Source organism: Acomys minous (assembly GCF_964271855.1).
Source record: "Acomys minous genome assembly, chromosome: 2".
Classification (NCBI taxonomy): domain Eukaryota; kingdom Metazoa; phylum Chordata; class Mammalia; order Rodentia; family Muridae; genus Acomys; species Acomys minous.
The window spans coordinates 30,785,499-30,806,589 of record NC_140484.1 but is presented as its reverse complement, the minus strand read 5'-3'; the positions used below and the strand labels follow the sequence as shown (position 1 = coordinate 30,806,589).

General features: G+C 45.7%; 1 protein-coding gene and 1 long non-coding RNA gene across 2 annotated transcripts in view; both read right to left on the bottom strand.

The window, feature by feature from the left end:
• The window catches only part of AK3 (adenylate kinase 3), a 29,843-nt gene extending 27,388 nt beyond the window's left edge, over positions 1–2,455 (bottom strand). The window contains exon 1 of the mRNA XM_084769834.1: positions 2,154–2,455. Coding sequence (XP_084625960.1) covers positions 2,154–2,304 — 151 coding nt within the window. The 5' untranslated portion in view covers positions 2,305–2,455. The remainder of the gene's footprint in view (positions 1–2,153) is intronic.
• Positions 2,456–6,195: 3,740 nt separating this feature from the next.
• Positions 6,196–9,149, bottom strand: LOC311590662. Its single transcript, XR_014776951.1, has 3 exons — positions 8,569–9,149; positions 7,000–7,166; positions 6,196–6,439 (listed from the first exon to the last, which is right to left on the bottom strand). It is a non-coding gene; the product is annotated as an uncharacterized lncRNA (long non-coding RNA).
• Positions 9,150–21,091: the final 11,942 nt, after the last annotated feature.

Below are 21,091 nucleotides of genomic sequence, written 5' to 3'. Positions count from 1 at the left end.
TTGGACTCACTCTGTAGCAGAGGCAGGTGGATCTCTGCAGGGTCAAGGGAATCTTAAAAGTTTTAAGATTTGTTTTTCTGTGTCATAGAAAAAAGATATTAAACAGCTGCCCACTGAAACTGCCGAGTGCGCAGCTGGACATCTTTTTGTTTTTTGTTTTTTTATTTTTATTTTTTTTGCGACAGGGTTTCTTTGAGTACCCTTGCCTGTCCTCGACTGACATTGTAGATCAGGCTGGTCTTGCACTCATAGAGATCTGCCTGCCTCTACCTCCTAGAGTGCTGGGATTACAGGCGTGCATGGCTGTGACTCACTAGAGCTGAACATTTTAATGTGCCCCTCCCCCATCTCTCTGACCTCTTTCCCCTTTACAGAGTTGCAAGAGAGAGGTCAGTCTGACTCTTAACAGGTGTTAAAGTGAAGCAAAGAGCCCCGTTTCTTCATCTTTCAAAACTTTATTTATTTAAAGACCCCCATCATTTACTCTTTGTAAATGTTCTGTGTTTTCCATCAGTGAGCATTCTTTACCACCCACAGTCAGGCCAGCTCTGAGTCAGAGAGCAGGTCATCCCTAAAGAGCTCTTCTGTACTTTGGATAGCAGCAAACCAGCCAAGCATTCTCCGGGTGAGGACTGTCCTCGTAGCTAACATTGCAATCTGCTGCACTAAGAACATTTACCAATGGGGGGGGGGGGTTGTCAAACAACCTTTTGATAACGTTTAATTAACTGCAACCTGTATTATTTTTTAAGGTCAGCATTAGAAGAGGAGGAAAATATGTCCCAGGGGTGCAGAGGACCCAGCCAAAGAAACGGAAAACAGTGGGTTGATTTGCCGCTGCCCCCTCCAACTTGAATATCAGTGTCTTTAAAAAAAAAAAACAAAACAAAAACCACCCTTTCCTGGAAATTAGCTATCCACTCATCAGGAGGGAGTGGACAGTTTAAATAAATAGTGGTGGACTCGGCAAACAGGTGGTAAACAAACAGTGTAAAGGACATAAACGTCTCCATATGGGATGACGGACTAAATGCACAGTGAGAAAACAGGGAGCTAGAGGAACACACGGAGGATGTACAAATGTGCTTGTACTCAGCGATATCCCAAAAGGAAATACATTGTTTCTCTCTGAGGATGGGGTAAAGGGAGGGACTAAGTGAAAGCTTTGCTTTTTAATTTATGCATTTCTGTCTTCCCTTCTCCCTCACCTCTACTTTCTTTTTCTTTTTCTTTTTTTTTTTTTTTTTTTTTTTTTTTTTTTTTTTTGCCTTGAACAGATATTATTTCTATGTAAATACGCTTCAGGTGAATTTCAAAATAGGCACTAGTTTGGAATTGAAGGTCAGGGCCATTGTGAGGTAAACATCTGGTGTAAGCTTTTGAAAAATAGTTTACAGCTGTTAATTGGCTGTGCCTGTGACCCTAGCACTCACTAGGGAGGCTGAGGCAGGAGACTCTCAAGTTTAAGTACTGTGGGCTACATTGAATGACACTGCCTCAGAAAAATAAACTTAAAATGCTTTCCTTAAAATAGAATTATCACAAACCCACCTATTGTAAAATGTAGTTTGTTGACTAGATGTGTGCTGAGTTAGAAGAATTTGGCAGGAGAAACAACTATCATTTATGTAACCGCCTACAAGGATAACTTTCGTGCTTAAGAAATATCTGGGGGCATCAAAAATCTAAGCCAATTTTGTGACTGCAAAGAGAATAAGTAATACTTGACCTTGAAGAGAGAAAGGTCAGAACTTACAAGATCCCACGGAGTTTAATAAGGGCGGAAGGGGGGTGCAGAAAAGAAGGCTAACCCTGGCAAATGCAAAACCTGCCTTCCTCGAACAAGGACACGTGGAGAAGCAGGCACAGCTCCCCCAGCTGAACCCCCACAGCAGCTGCCAGCGGAGTCCGATGTGTTTCTCAAACAAAGCCAAGGGTTTTCCTTTAGTTTTTGAACTTCCTAGTCCCTTCCCCCCCCCCCCCCCGCAATCTACCCGAAGCTGCCCGCGGAGACCAGAGGTTTCGGGGAGCAGCGGCTCTTTCCCTAGGCGAGATCCGGGAGCGCTGCACCCGCGTTGCAGGACCCTCGACCCCGGCCCGCAAAGCCCCGCCGGGACGATCGCCCGCCACCGGCCCTTGGTCTCCGCTCCCACCTGTGCCCTGCAGCATGTTCTGGCGGAGCAGGTCCCCGCTGGAGAGGTGCTTTAGCTCGAAGTGTTTGGTGATGCGCGACGACACGGTGCCCTTGCCGGAGCCCGGGGCCCCCATGATCACGGCGCGCAGCAGCCGCCCAGACGCCCCCATGGTGACGGACAGTGACGGTAGCTGCGGAGACGCTGGGCTGCGGCCTGGCCTGTGCGCTCACAGGCTCCGAGGCCCCGGCCGGCTGGCGGCTCCAAGCGGGCGGTGGCCAGGGCGCCCGGCTCTCCCGGAAGTGAGCGACGGCCACCGGGGCCGCCCCGCCCGCCGCTGCACCGCCTCTCCGCGCCCCTGCACCCCACTCCCTTCGGCCCCACCCCACGCTTCTTGGCATCTCCAGACCCTCGTGCCCTGTGCTGCCTGGTTCCAACCTGCAGGCTTCGCCAGTCTACATTCTCCACAGTAGACAAGCTCTGTGCGGCCCCCTTCCCCTTCTATTCTCCCCCTTGGCGTCTCTGGGTGGCTGGATTTCATTTTCTCTGTGTTTATCTTTTTCACCCTTAGCCCTTTCTGAGAGTCAGGCCCTGTCCTGCTCAGTCCCAGCAGGAAACAGGATGCCCCATTTTGTATCCCCTCTATCCCCTAGCTCACTAGACGCCCCCCACCTTTTCACATCAATCCTCCTTTCACCTTCTCCCTTTTCCCCCCTTTTCCTTCTCCTCCAGGGGTGACCTTGAACCTTGCTCACTGTTTCATCAAGTGACGTGCTGACACTGTGTGTCTTATCTCCCAGAATCTACTTTCAAGACTAAAAGTAGCTGCCGCTGTTACTTCGCAGGGGTCAAAAGTAACTAGAGCCTTCCAGAAATGCTTTTATTTCAGGAATAGTTAGTTATTCAGTGCCTGTGGTGTGCCCTGCCACTGTGCGTAGGGGCACACAATGCTATGCTGAACAAAACTGAGTTTCTATTGCTGGCATTTTTTGTTTGTTTTTGTTTTTGTTTTAAGCCCAGTGGTGGAAGCAAACAGTAAGACCATTTGAAACAGTACTGGGAATACAAACCCAAAACAGAGGGAGACAGTGGCGCACTCACTGGGGAGGCAGAGGCAGGCGGATTTCTGAATTCCAGGCCAGCGTGGTCTACAGAGTCAGTTCCAGGACAGCCACAAAAACAACAAACCAAATAAACATCAAAAACAAAAACAGAAGATGTGGGAGTGTGGGAGGGAGCCAAGAAGCTCTGACATTGGCTCTAAAAACTTTATTAAATGCAGAAGGACAGTGACATAGGAACAAAAGCAGAAGAGAAGTCATTGAGTAGCATTTTATCTGTAAAATGGACGCAGGAGATTAGTGTGCAGTCAAAATGTGTGTGAGTTGCCTGCGCAATACTACGAGCTGCAGGGAGCCTAGTCAGTGAGCGTTACTCACTGTTCATGTGATAGGGTGTCTTTGTGCTGAGCAGTAAGGAGTCTCTAAAGGGAACGCCATGTGTCTCCCTCAGAGGCTGCCAAATGACTGGTTCAAAACTACTTGCGGTTTCCAAGTAGAAATTATTTCCGGGGAAAATAATAATAATAATAATGGCAAGGGAAGTTTACTTGCTCAGAGAGAGGACCTGCTCTGGGTGGCAAGGTGAGGCCGACAGCCTTGTACTTAAAAAGAAAAGGAGTGACTCCCACATACTTTAGTACTGCACAAGAAGGAATAAAGAGAAATAAACAGTCAGTGCCTGCCTGTGGAGAGAGGAACGGAGTGTGAGAGTAACCCAAGGACAGCCAAGGAAGGGAGTGAGTAAACAACAGACAGGAATGGAAAGGTCTAGGCAAGAACAGTTACGCAACCGCAGAACCAGAAAGCCTGACGGTGGAGAAAAGCATTTCTGATCTCCCGACTTGGGAACATTTGTGGTTTCAGTTCTCAGAGATACATGAAAAGAAATCTTTGGAAATTTTGATTATGCGGGGGAAATGTTCAAACCAACAGGGGTTGGAGGCCGGGGCGGTGGTGGCTCATGCCTTTAATCCCAGCACTTGGGAGGCAGAGGCTGGCGGATCTCCGTGAGTTTGAGGCCAGCCTGGTCTCCAAAGGGAGTCCAGGACAGCTAAGGCTACACAGAGAAACCCTATCTTGAAAAACAAAGAAACAAAACAACAATAACAACAAAAACCAGGAGTTGGAGCAGCTAAGGACCACCCTCCCCACACCACAGCCAACAAGCAGGCCAACCTGAGTGGAAGAGCCGAGCAGACATGAGCTTGGAGCTAACATCCTACTGGTAGGGGAGAGAAGACAGGAGCAAAGCCACGAATATATGAAATGCCAAGTGTTCAGAGACATAAGGTGGGAAGGAGCCGGGCATGTGGTCACGTTAACCGGCCCCCAGAAGCTTGTTGGTTTTGGCTTCACTCAAAGCTGTTGATTACAGAGAAGCGAGAGGCTGCCAAACTGGCAAGTCTCCTGGCAACTGGGCACAGGGCAGTCATTTCATCACACACAGGCATTTATTTGTGTGGCTCTTTGTTTCCCTGTTTAACTTGTACTATTGATGATGACAGAATTCAAAATTAATATAGACCCTAGCTTAGATTTTAACCTAGCAAGGGTGCCCAAACTACATATGGCCACATGTTTACATATTCATTTCTATCGAAGAAAGCCCAGATGAGTGCCTTCTATGTAGTAGGCCCTCAATAAATGTCTGTTGGTGAAATGCTAAGGATTACTGTTTTGTCGCATTAAAGACAATATTTCAAGGTCCTAGAATGCACAGAATGGATCAGGGGCCATAGGTAGGTGTCACAGGTTGAAATCTATCTCCCCCCAAATGTGGAGGTGTGGTTGGCACTGGGCCCCAGTGCCTCAGAGTGTGACCTTATTTAGAGAAAAGCTGTTACGGTCATAGCTAGGGAGATCACATCGGAGTGGTCAGTCATTTTCTTTACCAGCTGTGATATGAAGGCACAGGGAGAATAGTGTGAGGTAACAGGCAGGAGACTGGATTTAAAGGGCTGCAAGCCAAGGAACACCAGAGAGCATTGGCAACACTAGATGCCTAGAGAAAGAGAAGGAACTATTCTCTCTTAGAGGCTTTTTAGAGAACTCCCAACCCTGCGATACCTTGCTTTTAGCTCAAACTATGAGAGAACACATCCCTTTCCTTTAAGCTCTAAGGTCCCCGGCAGTTTGCTATGCAGGCCTAGGAAATGAATATACTCACCAGAAATGTGTTGCTCAGCATGAGTTGGGAGAATGGAGGGTAGACAGGGTCAGTGTCTGGGAAGCCGTGACTAGCGTTGCACTTGGGTAAAGAGACAGAAAAGAATCCAGAAAGGGGTGGGGGGAGGGGTGTCTGGTACTTTTTGCAGTAGTAGCCACCCCAGCCTTTGCTTGCTGGCTTAGCACAGCATGATTTAGCATCTCAAGCTGGTTCCTCATGGCTTAGCCAATGGGCTGGATGGCCAGAACAGCCTGGAGAAGTGGCTGTTTGTCCATCTACTACTCTTCAGACTCCTGATGTGCAGATTCTATGGTGTCTGGGTTCCTGGAGTGGAGTGTATTGATGTGTAAATCCTTCTTACATCTCTTCCTGCTCAGTGTGTGTGTGTGTGTGTGTGTGTGTGTGTGTGTGTGTGTGTGTGTGTAGAAACCAGTAATAAAATAATCTGGCTCAGAGACTCTTTATTAATTATCTATTACAACTTAACCAATTATCCCCAAAACTTAGCAACTTAAAACAAGGCTAGCTAGCGAGGCATGGTGGCACACAGCTGTGATCCCAGCACTCAGGGACGCAGAGGCAGGCAACCTCTGTGAATTCGAAGGCAGTCTGATGTACAAAGTGAGTCCAGGACAGCCAAGGCTACACAGAGAAACCCCGTCTTGAAAAACAACAAACAAACAAACAAAAACAAAAACAAAACCACACATACACAAACAATGATAGCTTACCCATAGTAAGCATACATACATCAAGAATGCAGACATAGGCACAGTTTAGGTAGGCACCTCTGGCTCAGTGTCTTTTTTTTCTTTTTTTGAGGGGCACTCGGGGTCTTACAAAGTGCTACACCAAAGATATTGGCAGGGGCTACGATCTTCTTCAACCTAGAGAGGATTTACCTCCAAGCTCCCTGATGTCGCTGCTGGTGCATCTCAGATCCTCGGTGACAGTTAGCCAAGGAAAGTAGTTTCGAAAGCGTAAGGGGCTGGGGATGTGGCTCGGTGATACTGTCTTTACCTAGAGAAGATGAGGGCCTGGATCTGACTCCCAGCAACACAGTAGACAAGCACACAAACCTGAACAAAGGAAACACATTACTTGTTCTCTTGAGCTAACAGTCCATTGGGGGAAAGAAGATGGAACACAAGCACAAAAATAAATAAAATTCCAGTTGCTTAGAGGTACCACAAAGAAAAATATAGAAGGAAAGGGAGAGCAGGGTTAGGCTAGCTAGGCCTCTACAAAGGAACCGGGTTTCAAAAACACAAAACAGATAGATTATAAATAGATAGATAGATAGATAGATAGATAGATAGATAGATAGATAGATTCCTCGTTTAAAGCACTTTACTTATCTTATGTTTCACTCTACAAAGTTAAAAGAAGTTACAAAGCACCCCAAACGATGTGCTGAGGTGGCTCTTTCAGCAGATCCTGCGACAGAGGTGCAATTCTGCCAAGTTTTTTGCCACTCAATAAAAGATGGCGCATCCTGCAGCTTACAGTGTACCACAAGGTGTGATGCCTTGCCTAAATAGCGGCGACTGTCCATGTTTCCACCAGTGTTCTCATTACAGCCACTTAAGGAATCTCCAAGAAGAGTAGACGTTCCCCCACACCCTCCTCTTCTACCCACCTCAGGCCTCATCAGGACCTTCACAGCAGGACAGGCTTCCAGTGGTCACTGACACAGTCCAGCCTCCGCCATCCAGGTCCACACTGCATGTGTCCACTCCGTTTCCATGGTACCACTGTTCACTTTAGTGCATTTTGTGCTTCCATCGCACAGTATCTGAAACTGGGCTATTATAACTTGAATCATTTGGTGGCCCACAGCCCTGGAGGCAGGGAATTCAGGATCAAAGTACACATAGCAGATAGTGGGCGAACAACATGGTGGTAGAAAAGTCCAAAGGGGGAGTGGGGAACACAGGCCCACAGCCCTTATAAGGCAGTGAGCCCACCCTGGAGGGCAGAGCTTCCACAACTCAGCAGCTTTCTAGATGTCTCCTTTCCCAGAGCCTGTAATCATAGCACAAAAAGGCTGGGGTAGGACAGCCACCAGGCCGGCCTGTGCTATGTGGCAAGAGCCTGTCTTAAAATAAAATTAAGTGATAGCACACACCTTTAGTCCCAATACTTAAAGGAGGCAGAGGCAAGCAAATCTCTGTGAGTTCAAAGACAGTCTGGCCTAGAGTTCTAGGAGGCTATGTAAAGAAACCTTGTCTCAAAAACAAACAAACAAAAAACTTGCCATAAGTTTTTGCTGGGACAAACATTCATTCAAAGCACATGAATAAAGGTATAGGATATTCAAAAGTTTAAGCTTAATTTAACCAAGAAATTCAGTATGTGATAATGGTAAGGACATCTCTTATCAGTGGAAAAAATGCCTTAATAAGCCTTGGGGTAAAGAGGGAGTTAACAGAGAAAGAAGCAGTCTTTTTGGTTTGGGGTTTTTTGTTTTGTTTTTGTTTGTTTGAGACAGCGGTTCTCTGTGCAGCCCTGGCTGCCCTAGAACTCTGTAGCCCAGGCTGGCCTCAAACTCAGAGATCTGCCCGCCTCTGCCTCCTGCGTGCTGGGATTAGAGGCCTGTGCCACTACACTCAGTTAAAGAAGTATTCTTATCTCCTTCTCCATTATAAGATGAATTCAAGGAACCAAAGATCATAGATTTGTTCTCTTTTCTGCTGTTTGTTTGGTGGCTGTGCTGGACAGTCACTCCAATGCTCTCCACAAGCTTCACAAACGCTACCTCACAATCCCTTAATTGGTATGTGTCGGGGAAAAGGTGATCAGTGCCTGAGTCCAGGAGCTTGCACATTGGGCAAATACTCTACCACTGAGTTACACTCGCAGTTCCTTAACTGTATGTGTATATGTGTGTCTGTGTGTCTGTCTGTATGTATGTATGTGTGCACTTGCACACAGGAACATGTGTGGAAGAAGGCATTAGGTGTCGTGCTCTGTATGTATTCCTTTGAGGAAGGGTCACTTTTTGAACTTGGGACTAGGCTGGCTCCCACAGCCCTTGCTGTCCTGGACTCTCTTTGTAGACCAGGCTGGCCTTGAACTCACAGAGATCCTCCTGCCTCTACCTCCCAGACCTCCCAAGTGCTGGGATCAAGTGTGCCACTACACCTGGCCTTGGAAATCTCACAAACAAGACAATTATTGTTGCTGCAGTATAAGCATCTGAGCTTACCTCTGCTGCGGCAGTTCTGCGTGGAGCATCCAGGGAGCCACTCGAAATCTCTAATGACACTTTAAAGATAAGAATGTCAAAAGACACCCAAATCTGGCCAGTGAGATGGCCCAGTGGGGGAAAGGGCTCCCCACATAGTCTGAAGACCTCAGTTTGAGCCCCAAGATCCACACGGTAGAAGGAGAGAACTGACTTCTGCAAGCTGTCCTCCGACCTCTACGTACACTTTGGCACACATGCACCACCACCCCAACCCCCCACACTAACTTTTTTTTTTAATCACCAAACTCCTACACATATATAGCTGTTATAAAGACAGTGACTCCTTTGAGAAGAAGCGCCCACACTGTTGGATGAATCTGATTCTTTCTCTGAACTTCTGTTACCCTTTCACTTGTATTAATCTATATTTTAAAATCTTTTAAAGCTGGCGATATAGGCCAGTGGTGGAACGCAACGCATGCCTAAAATGTATGAGGCCCTTGTTTTACTCTCTAGGGTAAAAGAGGAATTTTTTTAAAATCCTCTTTTAATAAACTGCATGTCTCCTTTGAATTAGCTCATTGTGACACTGTTTTCTCCTGCCATGTGAAGGCTAAGCTTTGCCTGGGAGGAGAGAGGCCTCTGAAAACAACTGTACAGGCTGCTGCAAGCAGCAGTTTGGTGCTGTGACTCCGTTGACCCTCCCCCGCTGGCAGTGAATCACTGTCTCAACCGTCAAGTTAGCACTGTTATGGGTTCAGGAATAAGTACAGACTGACCACCTGAACACCAGATTCAGATTGATGGAAGTTTATTTGAATGTTGAACAAGAACTGACTGGTCAGGGCCACAGACTGTGACATTGGTAAGAAGAACTGAACCAGTCAGGGCCACAGTTCAAATATGGTAATTAGACTGTGACATTGGTCTGTTTTTAAGGCAGGATATATATATATATATATATATATATATATATATATATATATATATAGAGAGAGAGAGAGAGAGAGAGAGAGAGAGAGAGAGAGAGAGAGGAATAGATAGAGATAGATAGATAGATAGACAGATAGATAGATATCCCTGTAACCAGGTTACCAGGTGGGAAGCAAGGAGGAGGATTACATCATTTTGATTAGGTAAACACAAAAAGAATTGACTTGTTCTCAGCACAATGTAACCAAGTGGCTAGACAAAGCATTTTAAGCTAGTTGGCTGGGGTTTAGGGTAGGGGAGATCTTGGGGGCTTTCCAGCAGGATGTTGCGGCCTCAACTCTAATAGAACATTATTTATCTTTAACCCAATCACAACATGCACTTGTCATCTATCATTTTATCCTAAGCAGCAAGCATCGAACCTTCCTGGTTTCAGGCATGTAGGGGCCTGAGAATTTGAACTTAGTTTTACCTTATAATCAAAATGGAGACTTAGAGGCAAAATGGTTTCTGGTATGCTAAGAGCTGGTGTTACCAGAGGAGCTAAAGCCATGCTAGGAACTAAAGTAGGTCTGAACAGAGGGGCGCTAGAGTTTAAGCAGGTTAAGCAGGTGACAACAAGCACAGACCTGAAAGTGAAGAACACTGTGTGTAGAGAAGGCAGTGGAGAACAGGTGCTTGTGTTTCATTCATTGTAGTGAGAATTTTTGGTTTCTTTAAAAACACAGAAATGTTACGGAAATATGTTTTGTTTTAATCCCAGGTGTGGGATACGAGGCTGTTCAGATTGTCCATAGCAGCTGACTATGATTTGCCTCGTGCTATAGTGTGATTTTGCCAGCTACAGATGGTGTATGACATTAGGAATATTGGGGACTCTTGAGAGGGCATATGAATGGGGGAGCCCAGAGAGCAGCTATTGCTGCTGCTGCTGCTTCTGTGGTTGCTTGTTGCTGTTGGTTGCAGTTTGTTGCCATTTGTCAAGTGATGCTGTGTAAAGAGATGAGAAGATGAAATTGGATAGCCTGTTGGTGAAGATCAACTGTGCCCCCAAGGAACTCAATGCTGCCGATCAGCAGGACGTAGTCTAATAATAACGATGACACCTTTACCCTCTAACTTAGAGTTGTGGGGTTGGAAGGGTGGAATAAGAGAGGAGAAGGGTGGTAGATGAAAGAACCAATGAGTAGTTTTAAATATATAACTACAAGGCTGGAGAGATGCTCAGAGGTTAAGAGCATTGGCTGCTCTTCCAAAGGTCCTAAATTCAATTCCCAGCAACCACATGGTGGCTCACAACCATCTATAGAAAGATCTGGTGCCCTCTTCTGGTGTGCAAGTGTACATGTAGGCAAAACACTGTGTACATAAATAAATAAATCTTTTTTTAAAAAAAGTTTCTAAACCACAAAGAATTTTTTAAAAATCTAAGTACAGTTAATGGAAATGAAAAATGGTACAATATGCGGAGAGGGAAATTAACAATATTTAGCAAAATTTCTTTTCTGTTAATCCAAAAATCCCACCTCTAGGACTTTCATCTAAAAGATACTTTAGCAAACTAGGCATGTTGGTACAGGTTTACAATCCTAGCACTGAGCTGACTACAAGAAGATTGAGAGTTCACAGCTAGCTTGAGCTCCATAAAGAGGCCTTGTCTCTAAAAGAAAAGCAGAGTCTTGGCAAAATCACAAAAGAGCACCCTTAAAGCCAGCCAATGAACATTGCTTGAAATAATGGGAGATTTGGGGGAGGGGGAATCATAAAGTCTACCCATGATAGATGACTGTTAATGATCCATTCATATAACTGGAATATTATGCACTCATGAAAAGAAGTGAGAACTATCTTTATATACTGCTATGTATATCATATATATTTAAAGTCGTGAAATGGAAGTTCCCCAAAAACACTGAAAGCCAAACCTATACTTAGAGATTCTAGAAGGCTGATGACTGAACTTCATGATTTTGGAGAGTAAGACTGGTGAAGACCAGGCACTGGGAAGATGTCTCAGTGAGTAAGATCACTTGAGTTTGAGGTCATGAGTTCAGATCCCCAGCACCCATGTGAAGAGGCAGGTATGGCCACAGGCACCTGCAACCCCAACTCTTGGCATGTAGGGGCAGGTAGATCCTAGGCCTGCTGCCTAGGCAGCCCCAGTGAAAACCACAGAGTTCCAGATTCAAGTCCTTTGTCTCAAGGAAATCAGCCAGAGATCAATAGAGGAAGACAACAAATATCCCCATCTGGCCTCTGTCCAACCCAACCATAAGGGCATGCCTACACACACACACACACACACACACACACACCATTATAGACCCAAGCAAAATAACTTAACAGACCACTAGTTTCCACCAATCCAGAGGTTAAGACATTATCAGCCCTGTCAAAGACCTATAGCAAAAGCTCCTCCCCTGCTTTGCTGTAGCCTGCCAACCTGTTGCCCCACCAGTGTATTTGGCAATTGCCTTGAGTTATGACTTCATTCCATAACTAACAAATCTCATGTAACCCTTTGCAGTAGAATGCATCTTTCTGGGCAACTTGGATCCATATTCCCTGGGCTGAGGTTATTCATATTTGGCTCCAGAATAAACTATCTTCTTCCATTTGAGGCAAGAGTTTGTATCAACAACAGGAGAATGGAGTGAGACGCTTCTCCATTTTCCTTAGGGACTAATAGTGGATACTCAGAAGTCTGTTCATGACCCCAAACAGCCAAGGACATATGTATGTGGAGATAGTCATACCATCACAAAGGGAATTCCAGGGACCTGATCAGATTAGAAGTGGACAGGGAGTGATGTCATACAAAGAAAGGGCTGGGCTGGTGCTCATTGGGAGAGCTCCTGGTGTGTTCATTCTCAGTAAAGTAAAACCAAAGAAAAGACTTAGAGGGCCAGAGACATGGCTCAGTGGATGAAGGTGCTTGCTGACGGCACTGATGAGCTGGGCTCAACCCCCAGGATCCACATGGTAGAAGGAAAGAAATGACTCCTGTGGGTTGTCATCTGACATCTATGCATATGCGCGTACTCTCCTGCCCACCTCAATAAATAAACAGGTAAATAAATGTAATTTTAAGAAACAATAAAAGCATTTAGAGATTGGTTGGATTGATGTTCCACGAAGCATGAAGACTTGGGGAAATTGTTTTTTCATTACTGTTAGCCCTCCATGGCTTATTGTAAACAGGATCATATGCACGATCACATTTTATTTTATTTTCATAACCTAGGTTATCTACTACTACTTTATAAGAAGAAGGAAGGAAGTTGGGAAGCTGAGACAGGAGGATTACTATGAGTTTTAGGTCATCCTAAAATACAAAATGAGACCATGTGTTGAGAAAAGAAATTTGTGTTTATTGGGCGTGAGTGTGTGTGTGTTATGTGTGTATATGGTTTATGTCTGTCTGGGAGCACATGTCCTTGTGTGGAGGCCAGAGGTTAACCTCAGGTATTTTTTTAGAATCCATCCACCTTGTTTTGGAAACAGGATTCTCATTGGCTTGGAGCTTGCCATTAGGCGAGGTAGATTGGCTCAACCCCTGCAGTGCTGGGAGGCCACCACATCCTGCTTTTTAAAATGTGGGTTCAGCATTAGGTGGAGGTCAGAGAATCCTGCAGAAGAGGAGGAGAAAGGACTGCAGGAACCAGAGGAGTCAAGAACACCCACTGCTAGAAAACCCACAGAATCAACTAACCTGAGCTCATCAGAACTCAGAGAGACTGAACTGCCAACCAGCAAGGCACTAACCTAGACCCCCTGCACATAACTTACAGTTGTGTAACTTGATCTTTTTGTAGAACCCCAACAGTGGGAGCAGGGCAGTCAGTTTTCTGCCTTTGGGACTCTTTCCCCCTACTGGGTGGCCTTGTCTGTCCTTAATAGAAGAGGAGGTGCCTAGACTTAGTGCACCGTGCTATGCCATGGCTGGTTGATACCCATGGGAGGCCTCCCCTTTTCTGAAGAGAGTGGATGAGGTGGTGAGATGAGGTGAGGGACTGGAAGAAGAGGAGGGAAGGGAAACTGTGGTTGGGATTTTGAATAAATAAATAAATACATAAAATAAAATGTGGGTTCTGGAGTTGAACTCAGGCCTTCATGTTTGAACAGCAAGCACTTCAGCGACTGAGCTATCCTTTCTACATCTGGAAATTATCATTTTAAGTAGGACTGACTACATAGTAGGGACACAGCTCAAGAATAGAGCACTCGCCTAGCGTGTATGAGGCCTTAGTTTCAATCGCCAGGACCAAATTTTTTAATAATAATAATAATAATAATAATAATAATAAGAAGAAGAAGAAGAAGAAGAAGAAGAAGAAGAAGAATTAGAGGCTATATAGTACTGGCAACTGTAGGCCAGGCTGGCCTTGAACTCACAGCAATCTGCCTGCCTCTGCTTCCCAAATGCTGGGATTAAATGCGTGCGCCACCACGCCTGGCTGTATTGGCAACTCTTTTGTGGTCAATTCCCAGCACACAAATGGCAACTCAAAGCCAGCTATAGCTCAGTTCCAAGGGGTCCTTGGCCAACAGGTTCACAAGTGGTACATAGACCTAGGTACATGCAAAGCACTCACACACATAAGATAAAAATAAAAAGTAGGACAAAATTAACATAAAGATGGCTACCTGGGGGAAAAGGGAATAGAGATTAGGTAGAGGGTTAGGCCTGACTTCTGTGTGTGTGTGTGTGTGTGTGTGTGTGTGTGTGTAGGCCAGGGGACAACCTCAGATGTTCTTCAGGTCCCACTCAGGTTTTGGAGGGAAGGGCAAGGTCTCTCACGGGGCTAGAACTTCTCATGACTGCTAGGCTAGCTATCTGGCAACCCCCAGGGGTCCCACTTGTCTCCCTTTCCCAGTACAGGCATTACAAACACATACCACCCTGGGCAGCCTTTTCTCCTTGTTGACCGAGCCATTGGTTCAGCCCTGCGCTTTGGTCTTTGGTTAGTTTAGTTAACTCTACAAGGTTTTGTTTCTTAAAATGTTCTAAACATAATCTCAAGGTCCTGATTCCCTGAAGGGGACCTCGTGTGCTCCTCTGAGAGCAATGGGTTTTTTTTGTTTTTGTTTTTGTTTTGGGTTTTTGTTTTTTGTTTTTGTTGTTGTTGTTGTTGTTTTTGCTTTGTTTTTTGAAGCTCAAGCTCATATAGGATGGGCTGAGGGGCCGAGATAAGAAGGCTCTGTAAGGATGATTCACTGTTTGTTATGGACCGGAGGTTGGAAACACCTTTTGGGCTCCTTGAGAGGTAGGCACAGCTTCTGTGTAAAATTCCACTTCCACGCGTACCTCATACCTTCTGTCCTGTCCTTGTCGCAGCAGCTCTTCTCTACCCTCCCTTCACTGGCCTTTTTTACTTCAATGAAATGATGAATGCTATGAAAAAGGAAGCTGGAGGTGCGGAGGAAAATAAATCCATGGGCAAGAAGTTTACATATCACCAGCTCCTTTAAATCCCTTATTACAACCTCTACTGCATCAGAGATTCGCTGTAAGCTACAGGCGAGGCGCAAAGGCACGCCCACCTGCCTGGACACACCCACCACCCTGAACACACCCACCTGCCTGGACACAGCCACCAGCCTGGACACAGCCACCAACGGAGGAGACGGGAGACGGAGGAGACGCTGAGTCTGCAAGTCCTGGCTCAATGAGTAACTTGCTCGCTTGCGGGGCTGGGTAAGCACTGACTCCCCCTCCCCACCCTGTTCCCTTTTCCATCTTTGAATCAAGGTTTAAAGATTATCATTTAGACAATTACGTCAGCACGCGAAGAGATTAACACCTCGAGGTAACCCGGTAGAGTTAATCCAGTTAGCCCTAACAGGACAACCTGGACACTTTGGGGAATGAATAGAGAGTTCAGAATAGAATGAAGTGGGAGATGGGCAGGAGCAAGAAGGTCGCTACCAGTTCCAGGCCAGCCTGGTCTACATAAAGAGTTCTGGGTCAGCCTGGTCTACATAAAGAGTTCTGGGTCAGCCTGGTCTATATAAAGAGTTCTGCGTCGGCCAGGGCTACATAGGGAGACCCTATTCCAAACAAACAAAGGAAAACAACAACAAAAAGCAAATCCCTGCACAGACGGGAGGTGGAGGGTGGAGGGACCTTCACACAAAGTTTCTCTTCTTCGCATTTGTATCTGGAAAATGTGGATATGAAGGTGGAAAAAAAACTATTTTATCATATTTTCCAAGCGCTAATTGATAAGGAAAACCTTTAACTCTGTTATTGTTGTTGTTATTATTCATTTATTTTATTATTTTTATTTATTTATTTATTTTTATTTATTTATTTATTTATTTTTATTTTGAGACAGACCTCATTATGCTTTGTGTATTGTCAGATCTAGAACAGCAATGCAGTCTCTGCTTGCAAAGAACCTGGTGGGTAGACAATATAGAGTCTCCCAATCAGTATTAAAGAATGTCCCAGGGCTGGAGAGTTGGCTCAGTGGTTAAGAGTACTGTCTGCTCTTCCAAAGGACCCGGGTTCAATTCCCAGCACCCACATGGTAGCTCACAACTGTCTGTAACTCCAAGATCTGACACTCTCACACCAAAGCACATAAAATAAATAAATAAAAATATTTTTTAAAAATTTAAATGTCCCTTTATCACAGTTGGTGAGTATGTGAAACAGTTGAGGTGCATCTCAAAGGGGCATAAAATGATCAGATGCTGAGAAGGGGGACCTGTAGGAATTATAGCTCTTTCTTATATTCAAGTCAAAGTCAACCCAAGACATGAATGGGAGCTGGGGCTCACCAGTAGCCAGCGTTAAAAACATGGCAACAACAAACACATCCTACTCATCCAAAAACAAGGGCTAGCCTCCACCCCCACCTTACACTAGTAATCAATCCCACACGTGTTAGTTGCCTTCAATCACTCGGGAATGTTGGCTGGGCAGAGCCTGGCCAGTCTGAAGCTTCATATCCACTTCGGTCAGTGGTTCTCAACCTTTGGGGGCCGCATAGCCGATACTCTACGCATTAGATATTTAGATTATGATTGACAACAGCCGCAAAATTACAGGTATAAAGCAGCAACGAAATAATTTTATGGTTGAGGTCACCACTAAAGGGTGGCGCTAAGGGACCACGGCGTTAGGAAGGTTGACAAGCAGTGCCTTAGGTGCATAGAGGACCTAAGCGGCACACTTTTGGGGGTCTCGCCACATGTTAGCTGCCTTTCTTCAGGGGTCCACCCTCCGACTTGGGGAGTGCTGCATCTCCCATCTAGATGCCCTAATAAAAAAGCCTTGTCTGGGCCCTGGGTGCAGGCTCCCACCTGAGTTTCTGGGTCTGAACTCAGCTCTAGCAAGCTGTAATAACGCTCTGCATCAGAAACTCCTACCCCCATCTGCACACAACAAGACCCGTTTGTTTCCTGGATGACAAGTCTGTACGTTGGTGGGGCCCCCTCTGGGCTGAGGCTGCAGGTCTGCGCAGGTCTGCTTGGCAGTCAGACGGACAAGGGCATCGCGGATGAATGTCATCAGCAAAAGCGAATTGGCCAAACTTTCTGGGCATGCTCCAAGCCTTATCTCATGTCACCTCTACCAACATGACATTGGTCAACAGCAGCTGTGGACTGAACAGAGGGAGGTATTCTGGGTGTGCCAGTGCCAGCTCAGGACAGGACCATGGAAGCCACAGTCCAAAACATGCAGGGAGTGGAAGATTGGGATTGGAACATGTCCTGCTAGTGAAATGCCAACTAATGCCATTATAAGTAGTGTTAATCACTAGAATCAGTCCTATAGGTATATGTTATAAAACTGTGTGGTTATATAATTATTACATTATGTCTAATTATTCATAATATATAAGCATATTCTAATTTATTATAAATAACATAATGAAGTAATAAAATGATAACTAACATTTATTGAGTCTTCTGTGCTAGGCTTTTAAAAAACATAAGTGGACCAGGTGTGGTGGTGGCGCACACCTTTAATCCCAGCACTCAGGAGGCAGAGGCAGGCGGATCGCTGTGAGTTCAAGGCCAGCCTGGTCTACAAAGTGAGTCCAGGACAGCCAAGGCTACACAGAGAAACCCTGTCTTGAAAAACCAAAACTAAAAACAAAAAGAAATAAACAAAAACCATATGTGGGATAAATGAACTCACTTAACACAATCCTGTGGGGAGGTAGAATTAACATCTGCATTTTACAGATGAGCCAACAAAGAAAGACACAGCGGGTAGAAGGAAAAATACAGATCACACAGCAAGTGGCACAGGACAACGGTGGCAATTATAAAGGAACGTTGTGCATTTTCACTTTCCCTTTCGCATCCCACCTCTTCCTGTCTTGTCCCCCCCCCTCCTGCTGTGTCTTGTCTAATCACACTAGACAGATCACCTGTAGCTGAGCTGAGGCCTCTCCCACTAGGGCCCTCCCCCTCCCCACTTACCCATGGCTGACTTCTGCTGTCGGTAGCTCTTTCAGCCTCTTACCTGCCTGCTTCCTCTCACTCTCTGCCCTTACTCCAGTCAGGACTCTGACACTTCTTTTCTCAGGGCCTGCTATCAGTCTAGCTGCCTGTGGAATCTTGAGTAAGTCACCCTCCTGTGTAAAAATTTTCTATGATCCCAGGTGCTCTGGAGGCAAAGTTAGACTGGTTTTCCAGGTCCTTTGTTTTCTGACAAGAAAATGCCAACCAAGTGTGTGTCTGTGCACTTTCTGCCCTTTGTGCTCCTGCTGCTGATGCAATGGCATCCCAGGCCCCGCTGCCTTTACAGATTTTTCTGCTTTTCTCTATATTTGCTTTTTCCTCAACCTGTCCCTCATATGCATTTCCTGTTTCCCAGAGTCACATACTTCAGTGGTCCTCGCCTTTCCTAATGCCTTTAATACAGATTCTCACACTATGGAGACCCCAACTTTAGAAGTATTTTGTTGCTACTTTGTAACTGTAATTTTGCTACTGTTATTAATCTGTGTTTTCCAATGGTCTTAGGCAACCCCTTTGAAAGGGTCATTGGACCCCCAGGCTAGCCTTTAACTCACATTGATCTGCCTGCCTCCGCCTCCCTGAGCGCTGGGATTAAAAGTGTGCACCACCACACCTGACTTAGATGCTCTGTTTAAAATAGTCATCAGAGAAATGCAAATCAAAACGACTCTGAGATTCCATCTTACACCTATTAGAAAGGCTAAGATCAAAAATTCAAGTTGTACCACATGCTGGCGAGGATGTGGAAAAAGAAGAACACTCCTTCATTGCTAGTGGGAATGCAAACTTGTACAACCACTTTGGAAATCTATCTGGTGCTTTCTCAGAAAACTGGGAATAGGGCTTCCTCAAGACCCAGCTATTCCACTCCTTGGAATATACCCAGAAAATGCTCCACCAAACAACAAGGACATATTCTCAACCATGTTCATAGCAGCCTTATTCATAATAGCCAGAACCTGGAAACAGCCTAAATGTCCCTCAGTTGAAGAACAGATAAAGAAACTGTGGTACATTTACACTATGAAATACTACTCAGCTATTAAAAAGAAGGAAATCCCGAAATTTGTGGACAAATGGTTGGAACTAGAAATGATCATACTGAGTGAGTTAACCCAGAAGCAGAAAGACTCACATGGTATATACTCACTTATAATTGGGCACTAGACCAAAAGGCATGTCCCACGAAAGTCTGCACTTACCAGGAGATGGGGATAGATGTGAGGACATCCTACTGAGACTCTAGGTAAGAGAAATATAGGGGGTGGGGAAATAGAAGAACCCAGAGAGTCCTAGAAACCTACAAGAAGAACATCATGATGGGTGGATCAGGGCGGGGGGGGGGGTCTACTCAAACTATTGCACTAACCAAGGACAATATAAGTAGTAAACATCGAACCCCTACTCTGATCTACCTAATGGACAGGACATTCTCCACAGTTATGTGGAGAGCAGGGACTGACTTTGACATGAACTCTGGTGCTCCATATTTGACCACCTTTCCTTGGTGGGGAGGCCTGGTGGCACTCAAAGAAAGAATAAGCAGGCTACCAAGATAAGACTTGATAGCCTATGGCCATATAGTGGGGGAGGAGGTCCACCTCAGTCATAGACCTAGAGGAGGAGAATAAGGTGAAAGTGGGAGGGAGGGAAGAACAGGAGGATACAAGTGATGGTATAACAATTGAGTTGTAATCTGAATAAATCAATAAAATTAAAATAAAAAATTAAAATGAAATAAAATGATATGCAGGCTCCCATGACCTACTGTAGTCTATTTACTACAATCTTTGTAGAGCAGAACTTAAAAGTCTGAATTTTGTCCCGAGATGATTCCAACTTGTGTTGAATTTAAGAAGTACCATACTAGACAGGACAGTGATGGTATTTCTTGTACTGATACCAACATACTTGTTCAGAATGAGTGGGTAAAATGAGCTGCCCCGCCCCGCCTCCACCCCACCCCCACCCACATGAAGTGGCCCGGCCAATGAACGTTCAGGTGCTAGGATTCCACCAGCCGGCAGGTGGCGCTGAGTCGATGCAAATGTTGTCCCAGGAAATGTTTTACTGGAAATTCAAGCCTCAAAGGCAGCGTTATTGAATTATATTTTCTCGTACATATTTCGTCTGCAACTACCACTTGTATGAATAAATTGGTTTCTGAAGGCATGCTTTGAGTGGGAGAAGCCAGGGGAAGCGACCTGACGAGGCCTGGGCAGTTAAGGACGGAACTGGATGGACCTTCCTAATTGCCCCTGTTTCCATCCTCTGTGAGCGAGCACAGGAGCACAGCGTGTTGTGAAATTACTCAGAGACACAAATGAGTCTGCCATTTCAGCAGGAGAGTGCAGCTAGCCTGTCATTTCTGTTAGTCACCTACTATTTCCTTTATGGGCGTTAAATTTGACTAACCTTTTAAAGTCATTTCCCTCACAAAGCCATCTGAAGGCCTGTCTTGGCTGAGCTGTCTTTTGAGATGTGGGAAGTCAGCCCACAGTTAAAGGCTAGGCTCCGGTAGCCAACGCCTCTTCCCCTTCCCGCAAAGGGCATCTGCGTGCAAGTGACTGATAGTGCTGGCCTGAGCCAACAGCCGACTATCAGGCACGAGCATGGCCTGAGCTGAACTGTTTTCTTGTGCGAGCAGACCTTCAGCCAGGGGCCCTAAAGGAGGAACCATCCTGAGGTGTTTACAGTCTCCTCATGGCTACAAGCCCAAGGCAGAGAGCTTGATGGCTTGAAGGAGGAAGCAAGGACTTCACAGCACAGACCTGGTGTAGGGGTCACACATGGAAGAAATAACTATCAAGTTCTGCGTGGTCAGGAATAAGCGGACAGAGAAGCAGACAGGGCCTGGTGGCGCAGGCCTTTAATCCCAGCACTCGGGAGGCAGAGGCAGATGGATCTCTTTGAGTTCGATGCTAGCCTGGTCTACAGAGTGAGTTGCAGGACAGCCAAGGATACACAGAGAAACCCTGTCTCAGAGGGGGCGGGGGGAGAGGGAGAGAGAGAGGGAGAGAGAGAAAGAGAGAGACTGGTGGAGGGATTTAAAAGGATCAGAAATAGCAGAGAGGTAGGGGACAGGAGAGCAAAGGAAGGGAGAGAAAAGGAGAGGAGCAGAGAGCAC